Raw genomic sequence first — 23,128 nt, forward strand, 5'->3', positions numbered from 1 at the left:
TTCTATTATGTTTTTATATATTTTTTTATAATTTTCAATAAGTTTTATATATATATATATATATATATATATATATATATATATATTGTGTTAGATGTAAAGGGAGAAATGGATGAAATAGAATCCACACAACTTTTTAATATAAATCAAGAAAATTTATTTTATTGCTTGAAAAACTACCTTAAAAGACGTATAAAAAGAATAAACGAAGTAATTAATTACTTATCTATATATAATTTATATTATAGTGAAATTAAATTTGAATTTACGATCATAACAAATTCCATTTGTTAATTGGCTAAGGTGAGTATTGATTGTGTAATTAGGATTGTTGTAGTTTAGTTTCATGTGTTGGTATTTTTAGAAGAAGTCGAAATAAATATATATGGATAGTTTTTTGGAGCATGCTTGGAAGGAGAGTTTCTAAAGATTGTTGTTTGAGAGTGGTTTTGCTTTAATCTATCATGATTTTTTGAATCAATTAGTGATTTTTTGGAGTCTTAGAAAGAATGACACCAATGTTTACAATTTTGTAAGCACACAAATTTTCTCATGTTTTTTTTTTCATGAGAAAAATAATTATGTTGGTGGGTTAACAAATTTAGCTTTGATTTATAAATAACACTATAAGGGATTTAATACTTTGCCTCTATGTATTCATTTTTTCTTTAATAATAAGTATAGTTTGTCTACATCGGTGAACTGTAGTTTTTATAATGGATTTGGTGGGATCCACACATCACTAATGCATAAAACACATTTGACTTTGTCCAATATGTCTCAATTTCAACAAAACCGAAACATATCAAAATGTGGTGACATTTTTTAAACTTGACAGCTCTTAGGTTTGAGGGAGCACAAAAACTTGGCAGCGAATAATCTTTTGTAACTTTAATCGAGTTCCGTCAACGATGCTTGAAGAATCGATGTATAATGGATGATTTAGCTTTTTCTCTTTAATGACAACCATGTGAGGGTTTCTTCTATCCGAGAAGAAGGAAGAAGTAAGAAGGAAGAAGAAAGAAGTAAGAAGGAAGAAGAAAGAAGGAAGAAGGAAGAAGGAAGAAGGAAGAGTTTGTGAGAATTTCTTTTATCCGAAAAGAAGGAAGAATAAAGCATTTTTTCTATGAGAGTGAGTGAGTGATTGATTTTCAAGAGTTATTGTAAGAGTTTCTTCTTTTCAAATTAGAAAAAGAGAAACAAATTAGAGAATTTGGGGACAATGCTTTAGGTTAGCTGAAGTTAAGGAAGTGAGAAAAATTGGAAATTGTAAGAAAGAAAATCAATTTCACTTTTTTTTAATAATTTATTTTCCAGTTTCGTATGTAAACTCAGTAGGTAAAATTTGTTTTTACTTACATATGAATTGTACATTATTATATACGGATCCTGTCATTCGCAAATTTTTTTTTTCAAATTTTAAACTCTTAACACATGATAATGTTGAATTTTACCTATATTTCTTTTATGAATAAGCAAACAAAATCAACTCTTTCTTAGCTTTCTACCTTCTTTATGTCTCAATTTTTTGTGTTTCTAAGTAGTTACATATTGAGTTGTATTGATTTAATTTTATCATTAATCCCCACTTTTTACTGTTTAGATCACTCACATGAAGCTTGCGTGACAATCCAAGAAAAGTCAAAGAACCAAAGAAGCAAGAAGAAGTGTAAAAAGAAGAACATTGAACGTAAATGTTGTGGCTGGGGTGTAGTTAGCGTGCAGCTGAGCCCCATTCATCCTGGCTTGTTGTAGCTGAGGTGCAGCTGGCGCATAGCTGAGCGCCAACTCTTTGGAATGCTGCCGCTGGGGTGCAGCTGAGCGGTGGCGATGCTGATGTGGCAAATTTGGTCTATTTAGGGCTGAAACTCGAAGGGATTTAGATCTTTGGCTGCCCAAACACGATTTCTCTCATTTGGAGCTCTTGGAGGCGAGCTAGGAGCTGTGGGAACAGTCCTTCTTCACCCTTGGGTCTTCTTCCTTCTTCCATTTCCACCATGTTTGTAAGCTCAAGCTCTCCATTCATGGAGAGCTAGTTTCTTTGTTGTTGGGGGATTGATATAGCCACTAAAATCTTATGTAAACTACTGTGTTTTGAATGAATATATGTCTCTTTCATTGATTGTTAGTGTTTAATTCCTTCTCTTAATGCTTGTTGTGAAGTTGCTATCCATGGCATGATTTTAAGGTTTGCTTGATATTGGGAAATGGTGGGTGAACCTGGAAATGGATTAAACACCTAAAGGAAATAGTATCTAGAGATAGAACTAGGACCTTTGGTTGTCTTAAATCTCAATTCTAAATGCAGAAATAATCGTTAGGTTTTCTAAGGGATTGGAGCCTAATGAGGAAGTCTAGGCTCTCTCTACCAAGGGATTGGATTTGAGTAAATTAGTAGATTGACATTGGCATATTAATGAAGAGGAAGTGATTTATCATACATAAGAGTGGAGTAGGTGAAATCATACCCTCAACAATACCATTCCATATCATTTCTAATCTTTCCATTTTCCAAGTGTTTGAGTATCTAAGATCACTTTTATGATTTATGTTGCATGTTTACTTTAATTGCACAAAAGCCCAAATTATGGAATCATTCTTTAGTCTAAGTTAGTTGGAAATTACACGATTGTTTGGTGACACAAGTCTCTTGGGAAACGATATCTGATCTTACCGGTTTATTACTTGAAACGATTTTATACACTTGCCAAAGTCTCACCAACACAAAAAATAGTTTTATAAATAAATGGTACAATCTATGTTCTATTATGTCATATAAGGTTATGTTTTAATTTTTTTCATGTAATTTTATAATAAACATATATAAGTAAAATAATTAAAGATTATGTTGAATTGTAAAAGTGTAAATGATGAATATTATCTTGAAATTTGGAAATGAGAAGAACAAAATATTTGTAAAATGCTATACTTTAAAAGTATGAAGAGAATAAAAAATTGTTATTAGTTATGTGATGTTAAATTATGAATAATGATTAGATTAGCAAAGTTTTGGTCTCATGTTTGTATTAACAAACTAATGTATGTGTTGATCAAAAGGTCAACTTTTAATTATAATGACCAAAACAAACCAGTATCCTTTTTGTAATCCAAACATGCTAACTCCATCAAGCCATACACCACCATCCTTCATTACAAATAACACTATAAACCCTAACTCATCACATCTAGTCATCAACTTTTCGTTGGTGTGATAGAAAAAAAAAAATCAAAGATAAAATAAGTGCATTTAGCAAAAGAAACGCATGAATTTTGATTAAATTAATCAAACCTTAAAATACAAGAAAAACAACATGTTTTGAAGAGAAAAAGAAAAACACTAGAAAGAATAAAAAAAGTATAAATAATGAAAATAGTTATACTCAAAATACAATTTCACAATGCAAATTATAAATTATATTTCTCAAAAGAATTTTATTTAAGTTATTATAAGCACTATTGTTATCACTAGAATTTGGAGAGTCTTGAGACAAATTGTTATACAAAAATGAAAAATCTTATTGCTAAGTTGTGGATATTTTTAGGAATGAACTTTGGTAATGACCTTTAAATATTAGATATATTAGAGAAGTCTCTCTAATACAAACAAACACTAGTGCAGAATTGGTTTTTAAAGTTACCCATAGGCGTCGGACCACAAAATAACCAACGTAAATTATTGATTGGTGGCATTTTCGTAAATAAGTTGGGCATCTAGACGTAAATTATAGACGTCGGGGTCCCCCCTACCCGACGTCTATATGCCTGACAGGTAGGTGAAAAATCATTTTTTTCTGTCATATAGACGTCTGATCCCGCCATCCCCAACGTCTATATACGATTATAGACGTCGGTCCCCTGTAACATACGTCTATATGGCTGACAGGGTAGGTGAAAATTTAACCTAGACGTCGGGCACCCTCCTAACAAAAGTCTATATGCGCCAGAATGTGAAAAGTCATTTTTTTCGCCATTTAGACGTCGGATCCCACCACGTCCGACGTCTATATACTCTGCGAATATTAATTTTTAAATCGAATGGACGTCATATTAGTGAGGTCCCCGACGTCTAGTCGAGAATAGACGTCGGGCACTGGGGGCACCGACGTCTTGATTCCTGTTAAATCAGAAATCGTGAACCCGCGGTTACGCACACTTCATCGTCTTTCTCCTCGCCTTTTCTCTCTGCGGCGTTGCATTTCCAAGTGTGTTTTATCTCTTTTGAACCGTTTAAATTTACTTTTACTCCGATTAAATTAATCTTTTATGGATTATGTTCCATTTGAACCGATTAAAATGAGTTTTCATTGTGTTTTCGTGCAGTTTTTCTCGTGTCTTTGGGTAGCGTAGTAGCACCTTCTCCCTTTGCTAGTTTCCTCGTAAGAAAAGTTTGCGTCTTTTGTATCTCTTATAGCATTTCAACCCAAAATCGAACCTGGATCCTTGTCTAGTTCTCATGTCACTGTATTCTTTTTCATTGGCGGTTGGAATGGAACTAGGCAAGGACCCAGATTCGGTTTTCGGTTGAAATGCCACAAGAGATTCAAAAGACGCAAGCTTTTCTTATGAGAAAACTAGCAAAGGAAGAAGGTGCTACTATGCTACCCAAAGACACGAGCTGTTGTAGACGTCGGTTAATGTCATGTCCGACGTCTATAGTGCCCGTAGACGTCGGTTAAATGCATTAACCGACGTCTATAGTGCCCTTAGATGTCGGTTAAAGGCATTAAAAGACGTCTATAGTGCCCTTAGTCGTCAGTTTTGGTGTAATCCGACGTCTTTGATAGATGTCGGACTCTATAGAGTCTGACTTCCCATTAACGTCACATGTAAAGACGTCGGATCGGGATATGACGTTAAAAGCCTAAAATAACAGATGTTTAAAGCTCTTTCTGCACTAGTGAAAAATCAAAAAAGATAATATAAAATTATAATAATATAAGAGTAAAAAAGAAAAAGATATTACCTTTAGTAAAATATATATTTATAAATATTTGAACCTTACATCTAAGATTGAGTGACAAAAAAAATCTTCCTATTCTTTATTAAAGTCCTTACACTTCATTGTTAACATTTGTATGTTAACTAATATACATGTTCCATAGTTATTTTTATAATCATATCATACTATTTGTTTATTTTTATAATCATATCATACTATTTACTTTTAAATTGTGTGAATAAATATAAAAGAATAATTTTACTTATTACACTAGTAGGGAAAAAGAGCTCATATTTTAAAGTGATATTTTTTAAAAGTAAAAAGATTCTTTTATATAATGAACGTAAAATTTAATATTGAGAAAATGTACTAAAATTAATTAAGCAGTTTTTTTGGTAGAATAAAAATATAGATAAAAAATACAAAAAAAAGGTAAGTTTGAAAAAAATAAGAACTAAAGAGAGGAGAAATAAAAAAGTATCTACTTTTAAATTATATATATTATATATGAAAAACTCAAATATTTATTCGTAGAAATCCTCTCATAATGATTTTTTTTTCTTTCCAAAACCAAATATTTTTTCTATTGAAATGTAAAAATCCACATTATACACAGTTATCTATTTTTAATAACATATTTCAAAATTGATTGAAAGAAAGTAAACAAATTTTTATTTTTGATAAAATAATTTTGCCACACAAAAGTAAGCAGTGAGGTGACATTAGATTTTTTTGTGTACGGACATCCTAAACAGATGTTTTTTGTCGGATTAAGTGGCAGAGTTAAGCTTACCTTCCTCCACCAATCAAAATTTATAGCACTAAAATTTATCTCTGACAACAAACAAATAGGGTTTTTCTTCATCCATCTGCTTCCTAAAATCCTTCCCATAAATTGTTTGTGGTGTTGAACCTTATTGTTTTAATGAACCAACCAAGTGGTTCTCACATCTGTTACGATGGGATTTGTCACTGTTTGGGATCATATATTATACAAATATCAATTTATCAAAATTCAATCAAAACCGCCTTCCAAGTCCAACATGTGAATCCCGCAGCATTAAAAAACCAGACATCCCCACCACCACGCCCTTCTGTTTCCCTATGTAACTTCCAGAACTTTCCCACCCACTTTCTCTCTCTCTCATCCACTTGCTATTTGCGGAAGATGGTTAAATAAAACAAACCATATTGCTTCCAACAAGTCTAGAATCTTCTAATTTACTCTTTTGTTTTTATTTTACACATAATAATTTCATTTTCTGATATACTCCACTCTTAATCTCTCTCTCCCTACATAAACCCTCATAACACTTCATCACCTTTCTTCTTAGATAGGTTTGTATGTGTTTGACAAATAAACACCCTATCCTGTTTTTAACTGCTCAAACGACTTTCCAAACAAGGAAACAGAGTCCTCTGCATTCTTGCTTCACAAACCAAACTCCAAACCTTCACTTTTTCTCTACTTTTCTCTCTTTTCTAATTCAAACCCCTTTCACTGTCCTCAATTTCTGCTCCATTCGGATTACGCTGCACTATATCTGCTTTATCTCTTCTTCTCTTTCTTTTATTCTCCTCTGTTTACATGTTTTTTTTTCTTCTCTGCTTCATGTCAAATTCATCCATAGTTTCTACATATGAACAGACCTCACAAACATTAACCTGAAGCCAAGAGGGAATTGAATTAACATATCCGACCGTACATATCGAATTTGTTTATTTTTCAAAATGAACTATTTGTACCCTGTGAAAGAAGAGTACTTTGAATCTCCACCGCCGTCCTCCTCATCGTCGCCAACGTCTCAAACAGGAGGTGATGAGTCAGCAGTGGTTTCTCTTCCTAGGCCAAGGGAGGGGCTTCACGAAGTAGGGCCACCTCCATTTCTGACCAAGACTTATGATGCCGTGGAGGACCCTACCACTAGCCACATAGTTTCATGGAGCAGAGGTGGTGCCAGCTTTGTGGTTTGGGATCCTCACGCTTTCTCCAGAGACCTTCTCCCTCGATACTTCAAGCATAACAATTTCTCCAGCTTTGTAAGGCAACTAAACACTTACGTAAGTCTTCTGTTTACCACCATCTTCTTCACTGTTTCCTTCTGGTTTTATGGGAAAGTGCAGTTTCACAAGTATTTTCATGGTGTTCTCTTATTAGAATTGTATTTCTATATTTAATGAAAACTTCTTGTAAGTCAATTAATTGAGAAAATTTTTCAATTTCATTGAAAAACTGTACAAGAAATATCTATGAAACTGTATATTGAATGGATAAGTAATACTCCAATTAAGAAACAATCTTTTTCTTTGAATGAAAGATAAGTCTCTCTCTCTCTCTCTCTCTCTCTTTTGTGCTAGCTCTTTGTAGTGGAATATAATTTCACTGTTCTATCATTTTAAATTTTATTTCTTCCTTGTCACAGTGGAAAGTTTTCATATTTTTTTATTATTAAAACGGGCTACAAAATTTATTATATGTTACTGTAGTATTTAAATATTCAAAGTCAGATGTTATCTAGTGGGTTTTTTTCAAGATTTCTAGATCTCTCTATTCTCCTATCGCTCTCTCATTCATTCTGCTGTGGCCTGCCATAGTGGTACAGTTTGGCATCAAGCTCCATCAATTTGTTCATTTTCTATCATAATAATTATAGCAGTTATGGTTTCAATGTATTGAGCGTGTATTGTACTAAATATGGGGTTAAATTTCATAGGGTTTTAGAAAGATTGATCCCGATAGGTGGGAGTTTGCAAACGAAGGATTCCTGAGAGGGCACAGGCACCTTTTGGCAAACATAAGGAGGAGAAAGCAACCTTCTCAGCCTTCCACTTCTCAACAAGGACAAGGTCACTGTGTTGAAGTTGGTCGTTTTGGACTTGATGAAGAGGTTGATCGCTTAAAGCGTGACAAGCACGTGCTGATGATGGAGCTTGTGAAGCTGAGACAGCAGCAGCAGAATACGAGGTCGTACCTTGAGGAAATGGAGGAGAGGCTACGAGGGACAGAAATTAAGCAGCAGCAGATGATGTCTTTCTTGGCTAGAGCTTTGAAGAACCCCACCTTCATCCAGCAGCTACTCCAGCAGAAAGAGAAGAGGAAGGAGCTTGAAGAGGCAATGTCGAAGAAGAGGAGAAGACCGATCGAGCAAGGACCAAATGGGGTTGGAGAATCAAGCATTGGAAGGGAAGGAAGAAGCAGCGTTAAAGTGGAGTCCCAAGTGTTTGAGGAATATGGATTTGGAGTCTCAGAGTTGGAAGTGTTGGCTTTGGAGATGCAAGGTTATGGTAGGGGAAAAAGGGAACAAGAGGAAGAGCCTGAGGCACTAGAATCACAGGAGAGGTTGGAGAAAGAGCTCGATGAGGGTTTCTGGGAAGAACTGTTCAGTGAGGGTTTTGAGGGTGAATTAGATATTCCAACTTCACAAGACCCAGATGACGAAGAAGATGTCAATGTGTTAGCCAATCGCTTTGGTTACTTAGGGTCAAGTCCTAAATGAACCACATAGGATCATGATGAGTAAACCTTGAATTGGTTCACTAGGTTCAAGTAGTGTGGGTTTTTCATTAACAGGAAGCACTCCTATGGTGAAGGGCATCTCATTTGGCAGGATATACATGGAAAATGATTTACTTTTTGGTGTTTCTAACCCCCATTATATGATCATGTACTTTTGTAGCACTTGGTGGAACCTCAAGTTTTCTCACATTTCGATCTCTATGTTTGATTAGGTAGGTTGCAGCTGTTGCTTGGACAAGAATCTGTGGTAGTGATAGCGAAAGTTATTTACTCAAAGGTTCAGTTTAATGTTTTGTTTCCATTTTAACCACTGAAAACCCCACTTTGTAATGCACCTATAGCAACCCAGCAATGGTTTTTGCCTCTTTGTTGTTTTGATTATATTACCTTAACGAATGTAGATTATTCAGAAGCTGTAGAATGGATACGAAGTAGCTGATCTCCAAGAATCATAACTGATTGTTGCTTTTGAACCAAGATCCAGTTGGTGGTTAACCTTGTCGGTTTGATTTTTTCCCCTTCCTATACTTTTTCATTGCGTGAGCTTCCTCGTGTGGTTAGAAATAAACCGAGGCCACCCGACCAATTTCATGATGTTACAATTAGGTCTTTCAAGATTCCGTTTCACGTTTAAACCTTAAAAAACAAAGTAACAAACACAGATGTGGAGCTCTCACTCATCCCACAGAAACGTGTCAAGAGTCTAGGGCATAATCAAATAATGGAAAGTGATAACTTTTAGCTCTAGTTGATGCATTGACAACAAACCTTTGGATTCTTGTCCTAGTGCCCTCTCTTTACTTACTACTGCTAGGTATTCAATCACATGGCTCCAAATGTCAATTAATATCCTTCTGATGCTATTTTTTTTCCCTTTTTATTTTTTACTATTGTGATTGAGAGTTATGAAAATGCTAACATTATAACTTTTTCTATATATATTTTTTTGCTATTTGTTGAGTAGTGTTTCATTTCAACTACTTACAGTAAACTGACTCGATTGTTTATAGAAATAATTGCTTATTGTGAACTTAGGATAAACCAGAAATTCAATAGTTAATAACAAAATTAACATGAGTTTGGAGTTTACTCAGTTTACTAGTTAAACCACAAATTTAGTTGCATCTTAAAGGAAATATAGGAGATTTTAGTTATAAAGAAAGTACATTATAAGGATTACAAAATTAGCATACAAAAAGTTGAAATGTGAATAGAGTATGCTTGTTATAAAGAAAATACATTATTTGACTTTTTTGATATAATACTTAAAAGTTGTAATGTAAGCCATTATCTCATTCATAAATATTGATGGTTAGCCATTAATTTCTAAAACGTGGGATTGTCTTCCATTAACCATACAAAGAATTTTGATGATGGTTATATCTGGTGAGAGTAATGGAAATGTACTGTTAAGTAGGTTACTAAGCATAAATTTTCACATTCATTATTTTCTCCGTCCGACCTCCTTCAATAATTACTATATAAGTGTACTTTTCAATGGCAAACAATGATCTCATGCATGTGAATCATAAAGCTATATCCATAAAATTAAAGGTCATTGCGTGCACATGTTAGTAGAAGCTGTATTTATGTGTAAAATTATAATTTATTCCAAGATATTATATTCTTTTAAACCAGTCGCCTTTTTAGAGTTTACATTTCTCTGTTATAATATACAAATAAATGTTGACCGTGACTGCTAAGAAAATTGAATAAACATTAATTCCAGGTAAATGATAGTTTCTAAAAGTTTTAGTTTATTCATAGTGAAACCCTATTTAATATGTAAAATTAGATCATTATATTTTAAAAAAAAGAGTGTATTTATACTTACAGTTACTTTTAAAAGTTTGAGACGCTTATGTAATGCAAGGTTAGGATATGTTTCATTCTGAAACTATTCTGTTGGTAGAGAAATTGACAAGCATTCATTTGAATGGTTACAACTGTTTCCATTTTTTGTGAAGAAGACTGGGGATTTTGTGAAAAGAATTTATTTCTTTAAAATAGAGTAAATTGTAACGGATAAAATTGCAAAATTGCAATTACTGAATAAAAAAATAATGATTGAAATTATGATAATTGTTAAGGTAATTTCATTATTTTCTTATTGATGCTATTGTGCAGCAGCATCTATATTACATATATAATTTTGTTTTAGAACTAAAATTAATAGGCATATTTATATTTGAAACTTCTAGCTCAAATGATGGGAAAAGACTAGATTTATCCAAAGTTCCTGTGGCAACCTAGATTTCAAATATTGTTAGTGATAGATTTTTTACCTGCGCTTTGGTTTATCAAATTTATTACATGACATATAATATTGTATATCTCTTCACTTGTTTCTCCTATAATTTCTTGAAAAATTATCAAGACTTCTCTGTCTATGAGATTAGATTAGTATATCCTTTCAATATGTAGTAGTCATGTGTATGTCATCAAGACACTTAATATCCATATATTACCCTTAATAATAATAATTAATGTAGTAACTTATAATTCCTAATATAAACAACTTCTTGACAAATTTAATAAAGAATCTATGCAATATTGTGGTTCATACATTCTAGAATGTCAATATCTTATACCTGGTATTCCTCATTTGCACGTGTATGAGTATCCTTCCTTAGAAAAAAACATGTTTTAGCACAATGAATTATATGTAATATTTTAAATTTTATAGAGACTATCTTCCACGGAGATTTTGTTTTTCTTATATAACAGTTTTATTTTTAATTTACAGAAATAGAATACTCTAGCTAATATTTACATAGATAACACGTTTTGTAAAAGTTCAACATTCGGTTCCAGATAAACCGACTTCTTATTTCAAAAGTTTTTAACAAAATATGTAAGAATTCGATTTTCTAAAAATTAAATTCTGATTTCGTTCTTTAGTAATTTTTGCAAAAAGTATATATTGAAAATCTTTAACGATTTTCGAAAACCGTTTAAAACTTTAACGATTTTAGAAAATTGTTCGAAAAATGTTGAAGGGTTAAACAGATTTTAAAATTTTGCTTTTAATTTAAAATTAATAATTTATTTATTTATTTTAATATTATTTAATATGTTATATTATATTAAATCAAAATTTACATTATTATTATTCATATTTTTAAATTGTTTTTAGTTTTATTATTACAATTATAATTTTCATATTAATTATTAAAATAATAACATATATTAAATTATATTAAAATAAATTAAATTTTATCTTAATTTTATAACAAAATTAATTTAAGAAATTTGTTAAATTCAAAAATATTATATTAAAATATTAAAATAAGTTAATTCTTAATTAAAATTTAAATGAAAAAAGAAAATTTTAAAAAATATGTTAAACTTCACAATTTTAAAAAATATGTTAAACAAAATTAACATTTTTCAAAATTTTGTTTTTTGATTTAAATTTTAATTAATAATTAACTTATTTTAATATTTTAATATAATATTTTTGAATTTAACAAATTTCTTAAATTAATTTTGTTATAAAATTTAGAAAATATTTAATTTATTTTAATATAATTTAATATATGTTATTTTAATAATTATTATGAAAATATAATTGTAATAATAAAACTAAAAAAATTAAAAATATGAATAATAATAATGTAAAATTTGATTTAATATAATATAACATATTAAATAATATTAAAATAAATTAATTAATTATTAATTTTAAATTAAAAACAAAATTTTTAAAATATGTTAAAAGTTAATATATTCACAACGATTAAGACTTCAACTGTTTTCGAACAATTTTTTAAAATCGTTAAAGTTTTAAACGGTTTTCGAAAACAGTTAAGAATTTTTAATAAAGAACAAAATCAGAATTTGATTTTCAAAAAAATCTAATTCTAACATTTTTATAAATTTTGAAATAAGAACTCACAATTCAATTTACAAAAACATGTGCCATGCATGTAAATATTAGTTATAATATGGTATAAATTCAAAATAAAACTGTTATATAAGAAAAAAATCCTTCCACGGAAGCCTATTAAATTGTCCAATCAATAGTGACCTGTCGAAATACCTGTTGCTGTTAGTAGAAAGGTGCCAGTCACATATGATAGATCCTTATTTAGAGTATTTTTTTTAAATAAAATAAAATAAACTACAAATAAATTAAATTTATTTTATATATAAGTTAATTAATTCATAAATTTTTTCCATATTAATTTTAAAAATATGATTTTTAACTTGGGTTATAAATTAATTTTAGTTTATATTACTTGATTCTTTCTCTAAAAAATGAGCATGAAAAAATTATTAAAGTAAACTTTAATTACATATCTTCTCATAGTATTCCCTAAAAAGGTGTCCAATAACACAATATACGTTAAACAAAGTCCCATGCATTGGTATTATTAAAAATTAACATTATTAACCGACAAAAAATTTATGACAGATGTAAGAAATTACTTTGTATTAAGACTCATGAGTTGTGAGAGATTTTATATTAATTAGAGATAAATATGAACTTACAATAAATATATATATATATATATATATATATATATATATATATAAAAGTTAATATTATTTTATGAACTAATTTTTTTAAAGTTGAATTAGGTTTAATGTTTACTTTTTAAAATAATATTAAAATTTTGTTGTTTTTACCGATTTCTATTAGATTATTCATTGTATCTAATCTTATGTTGAAAATTAATATATCTCAATACAAAATTTCACCTTACAAAATATATATATATATAAAAGTGAGGTAAATTTCACAAAACAAATCAATTTTATAAAATGGAATTAGATTTAAAATATTTTTCTTAAGAATAATAATAATTAAGATAAGTTAGCAATATAAAAAATCTCACTGTCTATGCACTATGTATTTTATACTTTAGGTTATAAGCATTGTTAATTTGCCAACCTCTTTTCTTTCTGATGAGCATTCTTATTTGTTTTGTGGTGAAACTTAATGCCTGGATGTTGATATTATCATCTCTCTCCATCTAAATGTTGCGCACTAAAATTGGATCCTTTTAAGAGAATAAAACTAAAAGTGTAAAGTATTGGTGATGTTCTCCACTTGTGGAGAAAATTTAGTGTGTAGAGTGCAGAAGACTGGATCAGAATAAAAATAAATTGAGAATAAAACATGGACCATATTATAAGAACATTGAGAATAAAACATGGACCAAGAGAAGAGATTGGACAATTCCTTAAAATTTGATATTATGTTCGTGGTTCTAGGATTGTAATGGTTTTTTTTTTCGAAGAGAGAAATTAGGATTGTGTCTGGTTTGTAACTGCTTATAAATGGAAGACACGATAATTGTTTTTTTTAATGTACAATCAATGTTATTTTTTTGTATTATTTTGATTGAATATTATAATTAGTATTCTAGAATAGCTTATTGCAATATATCAAAATATATGTTATAGTTTATTGTAATCATATCAAAATATATTTTATAGGCTTTTTATTGAAAAGAAATATTATATATAGTAATGTGTGGAAAATATGTGATTCATTTAATGACAATGATATACAAAGATATTTCTTTCCACTATGTGTATAAAACATTAGGATGTATGAATGAAAACAATAATTATAATTCTTATTAAACATTTTACGGAATAATAATAATTCAAATATTAAAGTCTATTGTCTTGAATAGTCTACTTATTCAAGTATATTAATTATTAATTAGACATCTTGAGGATTTGGAACCTATAGTTCGTTTTATTTTTTCATATTTCTTATATCTTACGGGTGTAAAGTAAATTTTAGAATTTGATTCAATTTGTACATAATTGTGGTGTTATGGCCCAGGTCCAATCACACCCCATATATTTCCACCCAATTGGTTTTCACCTGGTTACTATATTAATGTGACAATGCAAATTTAATGATATTATCAAAACATTTAAATTACTCTTAATAATATTAAAAGAGTATTCCTATTAATAAATACAGTGAACCTAAACAAAAAGATGAATTATTTATATTAGAATAATCTCTTAAAAAAGGTTGATATTGAAAAAAAAAAGAAAAATAAATTGAATATTTTAGATCATGAGTCTTTGAAACATTTTTGTCTCTCAATGTAAAACAAATTTAATGATTCAACAAATGATATATAGCTTAGAAGAGAAAATTGTTCTTCCCTCCATCCTCATGTTAGAGTAAAAAGCACTCTTCCTTAACGTTTAACACAACACACTTTGTTCCTCTCACTTTGTTGGTCTCCCTCCACTTGTCTCTAAATCGTAGGTGATTTCTTCCTCCAAAAGTCATTCTTTTACATTTTATTCCACATTCTATCTTTTCTCCAAAAGTTTGGTGAAATCTGATTTCCATTAAATGCAAAGCCATTAGTGCAATGTTTTTTTTTTCTAAAAATAATTAGGCCAACTAAAAGAAATGAATTATTAATATATACAAACACACATATATTAACTACTTAAACTTTGAGTTGAGAAAGAGTGATGCGATGCTTCCATGGGTTTTTCTTCTAACTCGTGGTTAATGTATTCTTCTTCAATCCTCTTTACTATACTTTAAATGTTGGGTTTAAGTTTATCTCTTTCTTTCATGCTTTGCTCCACCGCTTCATGGTGTGGCACCGCTCTTCACACGTCGTCTTTTTATTCTTCCTTTGGATCCTCCAAAACTGTGTACTATCACTGTGATAGATGGAACACTCGTGCATCCTTCTGTCGCTGACGGTGAAAGCGGTAACGCTGTCCCACAGATGATGATAGTTACTAAATCCCTAAAATCTCTCAATTTAAAATTCAAATGAACTCTAATATTTTAAAATGAATCCTCAATTTTTCTTATTGATTCCTAACTTTTTTGTGAATAAATCCTAAAGTCTCCCAGTATGAAGAAACTTGTGGTCACCCAGGGTCTGTCTGGTGGGAAAACCAGTGCATCCTTCCGCCATCGATGGTGGAAGTGGTAATGTTGTCGTTTGAGAGGGATTTGGTTTTGTTTACGAACCCTAAATAGGAACTAAATCCTTAATTATCATAAACAAATCTGTTTGATTAACTTTTTCCAATTTCTTTAATTTCAAAAACATAAAAATCATGTTAGACTTATCTATATATATTTAAAAATTTGTCACGTCATTTAAAACAGATTGTTGCTCCCTCTACCACACGATGATATGTTCCCTCCACCTTTTCAAATTCTTTTATTTTCAAAATTATCCTTAGGTTAAATATTAAAACTTTTTTACTTTTACCATGAATTTTTAATTTATTTTTCAAACCCTAATTTTACGTTATTCATATTTTCTGATGAATACAGCAGCTGCACCCTCATCCCATCTCAACTCAATCTTATTCTACCTACTTGTATCCATGTCAGATATAGATTTTCATCATTCAAATTTAAAAGATTAATTAACTAAAATTCAATAATAATTATTAGATATAATCAAATACATGATAGTTTTATGTACTTCATCAATAAAAGATAATTAAAAATTCACGTGGATACAAATAGGTAGAAGAAGATTGAGTTGATATGATGGGGTGGGGGTGCAAGAACTGCTTTCAGTGAATATGAATAAGGTAAAATTAGGGTTTGAAAAATAAATTAAAAATTCGTGGTAAAAGTAAAAAAGTTTTAACCTTTAACCTAAGGACAATTTTGAAAATAAAAGAATTTGAGGAGGTACAGAAAGCATGACGTGGTGGTGGAGGGAGTAACGCTCTTTAAAACATTAACATCAACATGTCACCTTAACATCTGTCTAATACCGTTAGCCCAAACGATAAAAGTCTAAGAGTGTTGCTCCCTCCACCACCAGTAGATGCTCCCTGCACCACCCATACCTAATTTGTCCTTCTTATAAAACGGATGTCAACATCCGTTTCGCCTTCAACAGATGTTGATATCTGTGAACGGATGTTGACATCCGTTTACATATTTTATATTTTATTTTATTGTTGTTATTTAAAAAAAAAAAAGAAAACTTCAACGGATGTGGTCACATCCGTTTAATAAATTTTTTAAAAATATTTTAATTATTATTTAAATAATAATACATAAATTAAATTAATTATTATTATTTTATTAAATAAAATAAAATCAATTTATAAATAATTAAGTAATAATTTAAAAAAAATTAAATAATATTTATATATTAATTTAAAATACAATAAATTAAAAAAACTAAAAACTAAAAAAAAAACCTCAACGCATCTGTTTAAGAAAAGAGGTGGGGATGTAGTATATTTTAAAATATAAAAGAAAGTTTTGAAATTTTGAAAAAAATGTGATGGTGCAGGAAACAATGTAGGATGGTGTAGGAAGTAATACTCAAGGTCTAATTGAAGCAATTAAAAAAAACAATATCCAATTGAGACAAAAAAAAAGACTTATTAATATTTTCATTTCAAAAATGGACCTCAAATGATTAAGAGAGTTGCTCCCTCCACCACCACCAACCACTCCCTGCACCTTCCCATACCTTATTTGCCCTTCTATAAAACGGATGTCAACATCCGTTTCACCTTCAACGGATGTTGACATCCGTAACATTTATTTACATATTTTATATTTTAGTTTATTATTTTTATTTAAAAAAAAAAAACTTCAACAGATGTGACACATCCGTTTAATAGATTTTTAAAAAGTTTTTTATTTATTATTTAAATAATAATATATAAATTAAAATAATAATAATTATTTTATTAAATAAAATAAAATTAATTTATAAATAATTAAATAATAATTTTTAAAAAATTAAATAATATTTATATATTAATTTAAAATATAAAAAATTAAAAAACTAAAAACTAAAAAACATAAAAACATAAAAGGAAACGGATGTCGCCACATCCGTTAACGGATGTGGCACATCCGTTTTCATATATTTATAAAAAAAAAATTAATTATTATTTAAATAATAATACATAAATTAAAATTAATAATAATTATTTTATTAAATAAAATAAAATTAATTTATAAATAATTAAGTAATAATTTTAAAATAATTAAATTATATTTATATATTAATTTAAAACAAAAAAGATAAAAAAGCTAAACTAAAAAAAAAATGTAACGGATGATGTGGCACATCCGTTTTAATATATTTATAATAAATTTTTTAATTATTATTTAAATAATAATACATAAATTAAAATTAATAATTATTATTTTATTAAATAAAATAAAATTAATTTATAAATAATTAAGTAATAATTTTAAAATAATTAAATAATATTTATATATTAATTTAAAACAAAAAAAAATAAAAAAACTAAAAGCTAAAAAACAAAAAAGGCAACGGATGTCGTGACATCCGTTAACGGATGTGGCACGTTTGTGGAATTATTTTTTCTTCAACGGATGTTGACATCCGTTGAAGAAAAGAGGTGGGGTGTAGGATATTTTAAAATATAAAGGATAGTTTTGGAATTTTAAAAAAATGTGGTGGTGGAGGGAGGAAAGTGGGGTGGTGTAGGGAATAACCCTCAATGATTAAAACAAGGATAAATTAGTAATTTTGAAAGTGGAGGAAGAATTTGAGGAGGTGCAAACATAAACACTCCGCGTTCATGAATTGTCAAATGGTGTCAAAAAAAATTTCCAATGACGCAGTACTTTCAACAGATCTTGAGCATTAAGTGGCCCCAAGTTGCAAACTGGATACATGCTTAGCTAATGAAGAAATTGCAAAACGTTGAGTTATTTTCTTACGTGATGGAGGAAATGGAGATATGGAGGTGCACGGTGAAAAAGGTGCGCAGAGTATGAAAAGGGGGTGAAGGAGTGACTCAGGGGTGAGTGAACGGAAATAAGAAGTGGAAAATTAGGGTTTATAATATTTCTTTTAATAAAGAGTATTAAAGACATTTCACTAATGCTACGGGAGTATAGAAAGATCTTCAGTTCACCAAGGCCCGTTACCAAATTGATGACAAAAATTAGAAGCCACGTCTTTATTACAATTTTTACTATTTTGTTTCACTATACTCAAGTATTTTGGCTGTTTATGTTATATTATATGAATTTTCTAGTTAATATATAATGCCATTTATACCAAATACATGATTTTGTTTAGAAAAAAATAAGATATGTTTCGAGTTTAATACTAACGCACACTCACAATAAAACAGAAATATATATTTGCAAACAAAAAGACGTGTAACGATGTGTGGTAACAGTTCCCTTGAATTTATGGGTGAAAGCCGTCTTACTAGCTTTCTGCCCTAATATGATTATATGGGCCGACATTTGTAAAGCCCATTTGGTAGCCCATCTACTTCATTACTGATGCCAATTGGTCGTTTACTCAATTGACTATTCTCTCAAATTAGTATGAAATTTATAAAATTGACTTTGAATGAAATTGTTTTGTAAGTGATGTAATTCACTTTTACTCTAAAAGCAAGTTGACTATGAGATTTAGTGTGAACGTTTGTACAACTTCTAATCATACCAACATTTTGAGAAAATCAATTTCAACGAAAAGTAAGTTTTATACGAAGGTTGAAATTTTCAACTTTTACATTTTATCCTTCTAGTAACAAAATCAAGTTTTTCTTATTTATTTATTTAGGAGATATGTTTTATTTATACTATTTGTTACGGATTTTTATTTTCAAGGAATTTATATAAGATTTCGTTGACCATTAACATTATAATTTTTATTATTAACATGATTTTGTCTAATCAAATAGTTATTAATTATTCTGAGTGTTATGATTAATGGAGATTTAAGATATATATTAGATAGTATGATGAAGATCATGTTAATCACTGTCAGTACAGTATTGTTATATCTCCTATTTGAATGATTATGAAGTGGAGGCATCAAGACGTATTATACATTAAATATTAATAAAGTTTAATAGAATTGAGTATAAATTTATTTAAGTTAATTCAATTTGAGACTTAACTTAATTTTTGACTTAAAATATTCAGTTTTATTTAGGTAAATTTAATTCGACTTTCATCTTAAGCCGAATTGACTTATTCTTTACTTTAGACTAACTTTACATAACCAACTTAAATGACCCTAGTCGTAAACTATTTTAATTCAATTTAGACATAACTTAATTTTGAAATTTTAAAATCTAAAAAATATTCAAAATCTAAATCCAATTAAAAGAATGAGACTTAAACCCTAAAAATATGAATATGAATTAAAAAACATATTTAAATAAACTTAAATATAATTTATATTAGTATGAATTGAATTTGAGAAATTTAGATATTGTGTTTACCCATAATTATTAATAAGTGTGAGGAAGGGTAGATTGGGAAAGGTAGTTAGAAAAATTGATGATATAAGACGGATGATGGGGGGAATCTTGAAATAGAGGAACCCGTGAATAAGGTATGGCCCGCATGGAGGTCAACTATTCCTTTCTACTCATAAATTCTCTCTCTTTCTCTGCACAATATTGCAGACAACTTCACACAGTACTCCAACACTGCATCAAAATCTAACACTCTTACTTTCTACCTCTATAACTTCATTTAGTGACAATTAGTTTCAACATAACAAAATCTAACCAAATATTAAAATTTATAATCTATCTTTGTTCTTGTTTAAGTGGATCATTTGTGTTGTTTCTTGCGGAGGAGGTCTCCACTGTTTTCAGTAGTTTGGTAGCTAGGCATATATATGTGGAAAATTAGACAGTCCATATTACCTATCTCAATTATTAATTAAGGTGTAGTTTATATATCTATTAGATATTTAATTAAGATGAAACTCAACACTAACATTCACATCTCAATTATTAAGCTGCGGTTAGGGTCTAACATCTTTTGAGTGACTTGACTTGGATTTCAGACCAAGAGTAATTCTAATTCATTTTCCAAAAACATCACATTATTTGGAAGCTTTTGCAATAGTCGTCATGGAGTAATTTTCACTTACACGTCAATATGTTTTTCCATGCGTGTGTTGTGTTTCACTCCGCATATGTGAAGTAAACGTTGATTTCGAACATCTTCTATACTTTATTTTATATAAGAAAAAAGTTTAAGCTTTACACAGTTTTGTAGAATTGACTATGTTTGCCAATGTTGATGTTGACTTGCCTCATCAATGTAATACTAGAATTTGGTTTTTTACTTTTACTTCAATTGTAACCTAATACACTACATATATATAAACGACAAATTTTCCTTTCGAATATTTACTCTGGCTGCATATATCTATTCTCTAATATTAAACATTTTTAATTGAAAAAAGAAGAAAATATAGTTATGGAGTGATTAAAAGCAGAAAGTTTCTACAGAAAACGATAAAAGTTAGGCGCCCATCTCAAATTAGGATCTAAGTTGAGTAGTCAAAATATATGGGCATGCTTCCTCGAGCCATCATTATCTTGAAGCCAGTATTCAGAGTTCTCAACAAATTAAATTAACTAACTTGCATGTCAATTTCTCAATTCCCTGCAAGATTTTTGGGAGAAATTAATGCAACTCAGTATACCTACTCTGAAATAGCTCATATCTCACTAGTCAAAAAAACAAGATAAACTAACCAGTTTGGTAGATTATTCTTTATTGCAATGTGTTCTCGTTCAACATGTTTAAATTGAGTTTCAAGTTCATGCCTGTCAGAACATTACAAACAACAGGCTGAATTACTTCGTCTCTAATTTTTTATTATCAACGGAATTGTTCATTGATTTTATTATTATTAATAAAAGATAAAACAAAACTGAACCCAAAATAAACTTATACCTACGAAAGAATGGGTCAAGGAAAAAGAAAATTCATGGATAAAACTAATTAATCCATGAGTAAAATAAAAATAAAACCAATTAAATTAAAAATAAAAATAAAAATAAATCTTTCATCCAAAACCTTTCACACGATATCCAAAATCCCCATATCTTCAAAAAAGACACAAACTCTCCAATCTCCATAACTTCTCATTATGAGCACTCGAAAAATCCATGTTCTCAGAGCCTTAAATCCATTAGTGAGCTTAATGTTCGTAATACTCTATGGATGTATTGGTGAGCCCTAAATCAGCGGAAGATGAAAAACCTTCAAGGTGAGCAGCGAAGGAAACTGTGTATAACGTTGGTCTTTACGAATATCGAAGGAAACTACAACATTTTGTCGCAATACTAACTGAAAAACCCTATTTGTCTGTGTCCTTCCTTTGAGGTATTATTTTATAGCTTATATTATCCATCCATTTGTAGCTTTTGTAGCTTATTTTTGTTACTTCAGTGTGTTAATAAGTTAAATTACTCAGCATATAGTTCTGAAGTGGAAATTTAAGAATCCTCATATAACTCGTCTTGTGCTTCACAAACTCAAACTTGCCCCCCTTTGTGACAATATACTGTTTTCATTTAATTTGAAGTGTTTGAAACTTTTGGTTTATGGGCAGGATCGAGTAACTTTACGAGACACACCTTCACAATTTACTTTTTGGTGGCCTTCTTCATACGACACTCTTTATTATTCATTGTTCACTATTAATTTGGTATTGTTCATTCATTGAGCGACATTATTCATTCGCTGAGCGAATTGACCAACTTGTTAGGTGATAATTAAGCTTGTGGGGCAATGGTTAATTCTCGTTAGATGAGTTTGTCAATCCTGATACATGAAAATGGATATTTAATCATGTTTTCCCAAGAGTTTTTAAAATTCTCTTCCTCCCATACTCATTCTTCACCTAGAGTGATTGGTAGAGATCCACTGTTTGGGGGTACTGAGAAGCTATCCCTTCTCCTTGGGCTTCAATCTTAAGACTCTTGAATTAATGCATGGTTGCTTGTTGAGGATTCAAGAAATTGGAACTTGATGAGTTATCATAGGCTCAAAGTTGTTAGGGATGACATTTGAGTATGTTGGTGAGTTGATTTTGACTTGAATATGGAATTAAGATATTTGTGAATGCATGAGAATCGGGTGGATGAAATATAATATTGACAATTGTAAATATTATATGTTACATTTCCTTGCACACCAATTGTTTTGATTAAAATACCAAAATAAGTTTATTGTATTTTTGTCCACTATAATGTCTAATTGAGTTATAAAAGAAAAAGTTATCATGTGTTGCACAAGTCACTTAGGAGAGAACAATATAACCACTTATTATTTGCTACGCTGCGATCAATGCATTTATCGTTGATTTTGCAGTCAACAAAAAACTTGTGTTTTAACACACAAAAATTTGGACATTTGTAACTGTTGTACACTATGTTGTGTATTTTATCTTTTAATATTATTTTATATACATTTGTCTTTAGTTTTTAACACTTTTCATTGATTCAGTTTGAACTTAATTGACTAAATCAAACCAAATATGCAAATTATGTAGAATTGTTTGTTTGAATTCAATATTTTGAAACTTAAAAGAAGGTGGTTACGATGTGTGGAAGAAAGAAATAAACTAATGAGAAATGAAATCTAATCGAAATTCCTGAAGATTCGAAAAGCTTGGATAAAAGGAAGTGACATAGGATTCCAAAGGATAAATACAAGAAGAAATCTAAAACTGGATATGCATGGTCGCACAGGTCTAACTGGTGATGGGTTTTATTTCCTACACGCCAAAGTTTTGGTTCATGGAAGAAATGGTTTTGGGCATGAAATAAAGTAAGGAGGTTATTGATTTTAGTGAACCAAATGGGTAAAATGGCCAATTTATTTCCCATCCTTGCATAGCTTTAGACATGGGTTTCGAATAAAGAGA

General features: G+C 29.6%; 1 protein-coding gene across 1 annotated transcript; it reads left to right on the plus strand.

Annotated features, from left to right (window-relative positions):
• Positions 1-6,219: 6,219 nt before the first annotated feature.
• LOC108347939 (heat stress transcription factor A-7a) lies at positions 6,220-8,878 on the plus strand. Its single transcript, XM_017587402.2, has 2 exons — positions 6,220-7,000; positions 7,654-8,878. Exons 1-2 carry the CDS (start codon positions 6,671-6,673, stop codon positions 8,434-8,436), a joined length of 1,113 nt encoding a protein of 370 aa, XP_017442891.1. The 5' UTR covers positions 6,220-6,670; the 3' UTR covers positions 8,437-8,878.
• The last annotated feature ends 14,250 nt before the right edge of the window (positions 8,879-23,128 follow it).

This window comes from Vigna angularis, chromosome 2 (assembly GCF_016808095.1).
Source record: "Vigna angularis cultivar LongXiaoDou No.4 chromosome 2, ASM1680809v1, whole genome shotgun sequence".
NCBI lineage: Eukaryota > Viridiplantae > Streptophyta > Magnoliopsida > Fabales > Fabaceae > Vigna > Vigna angularis.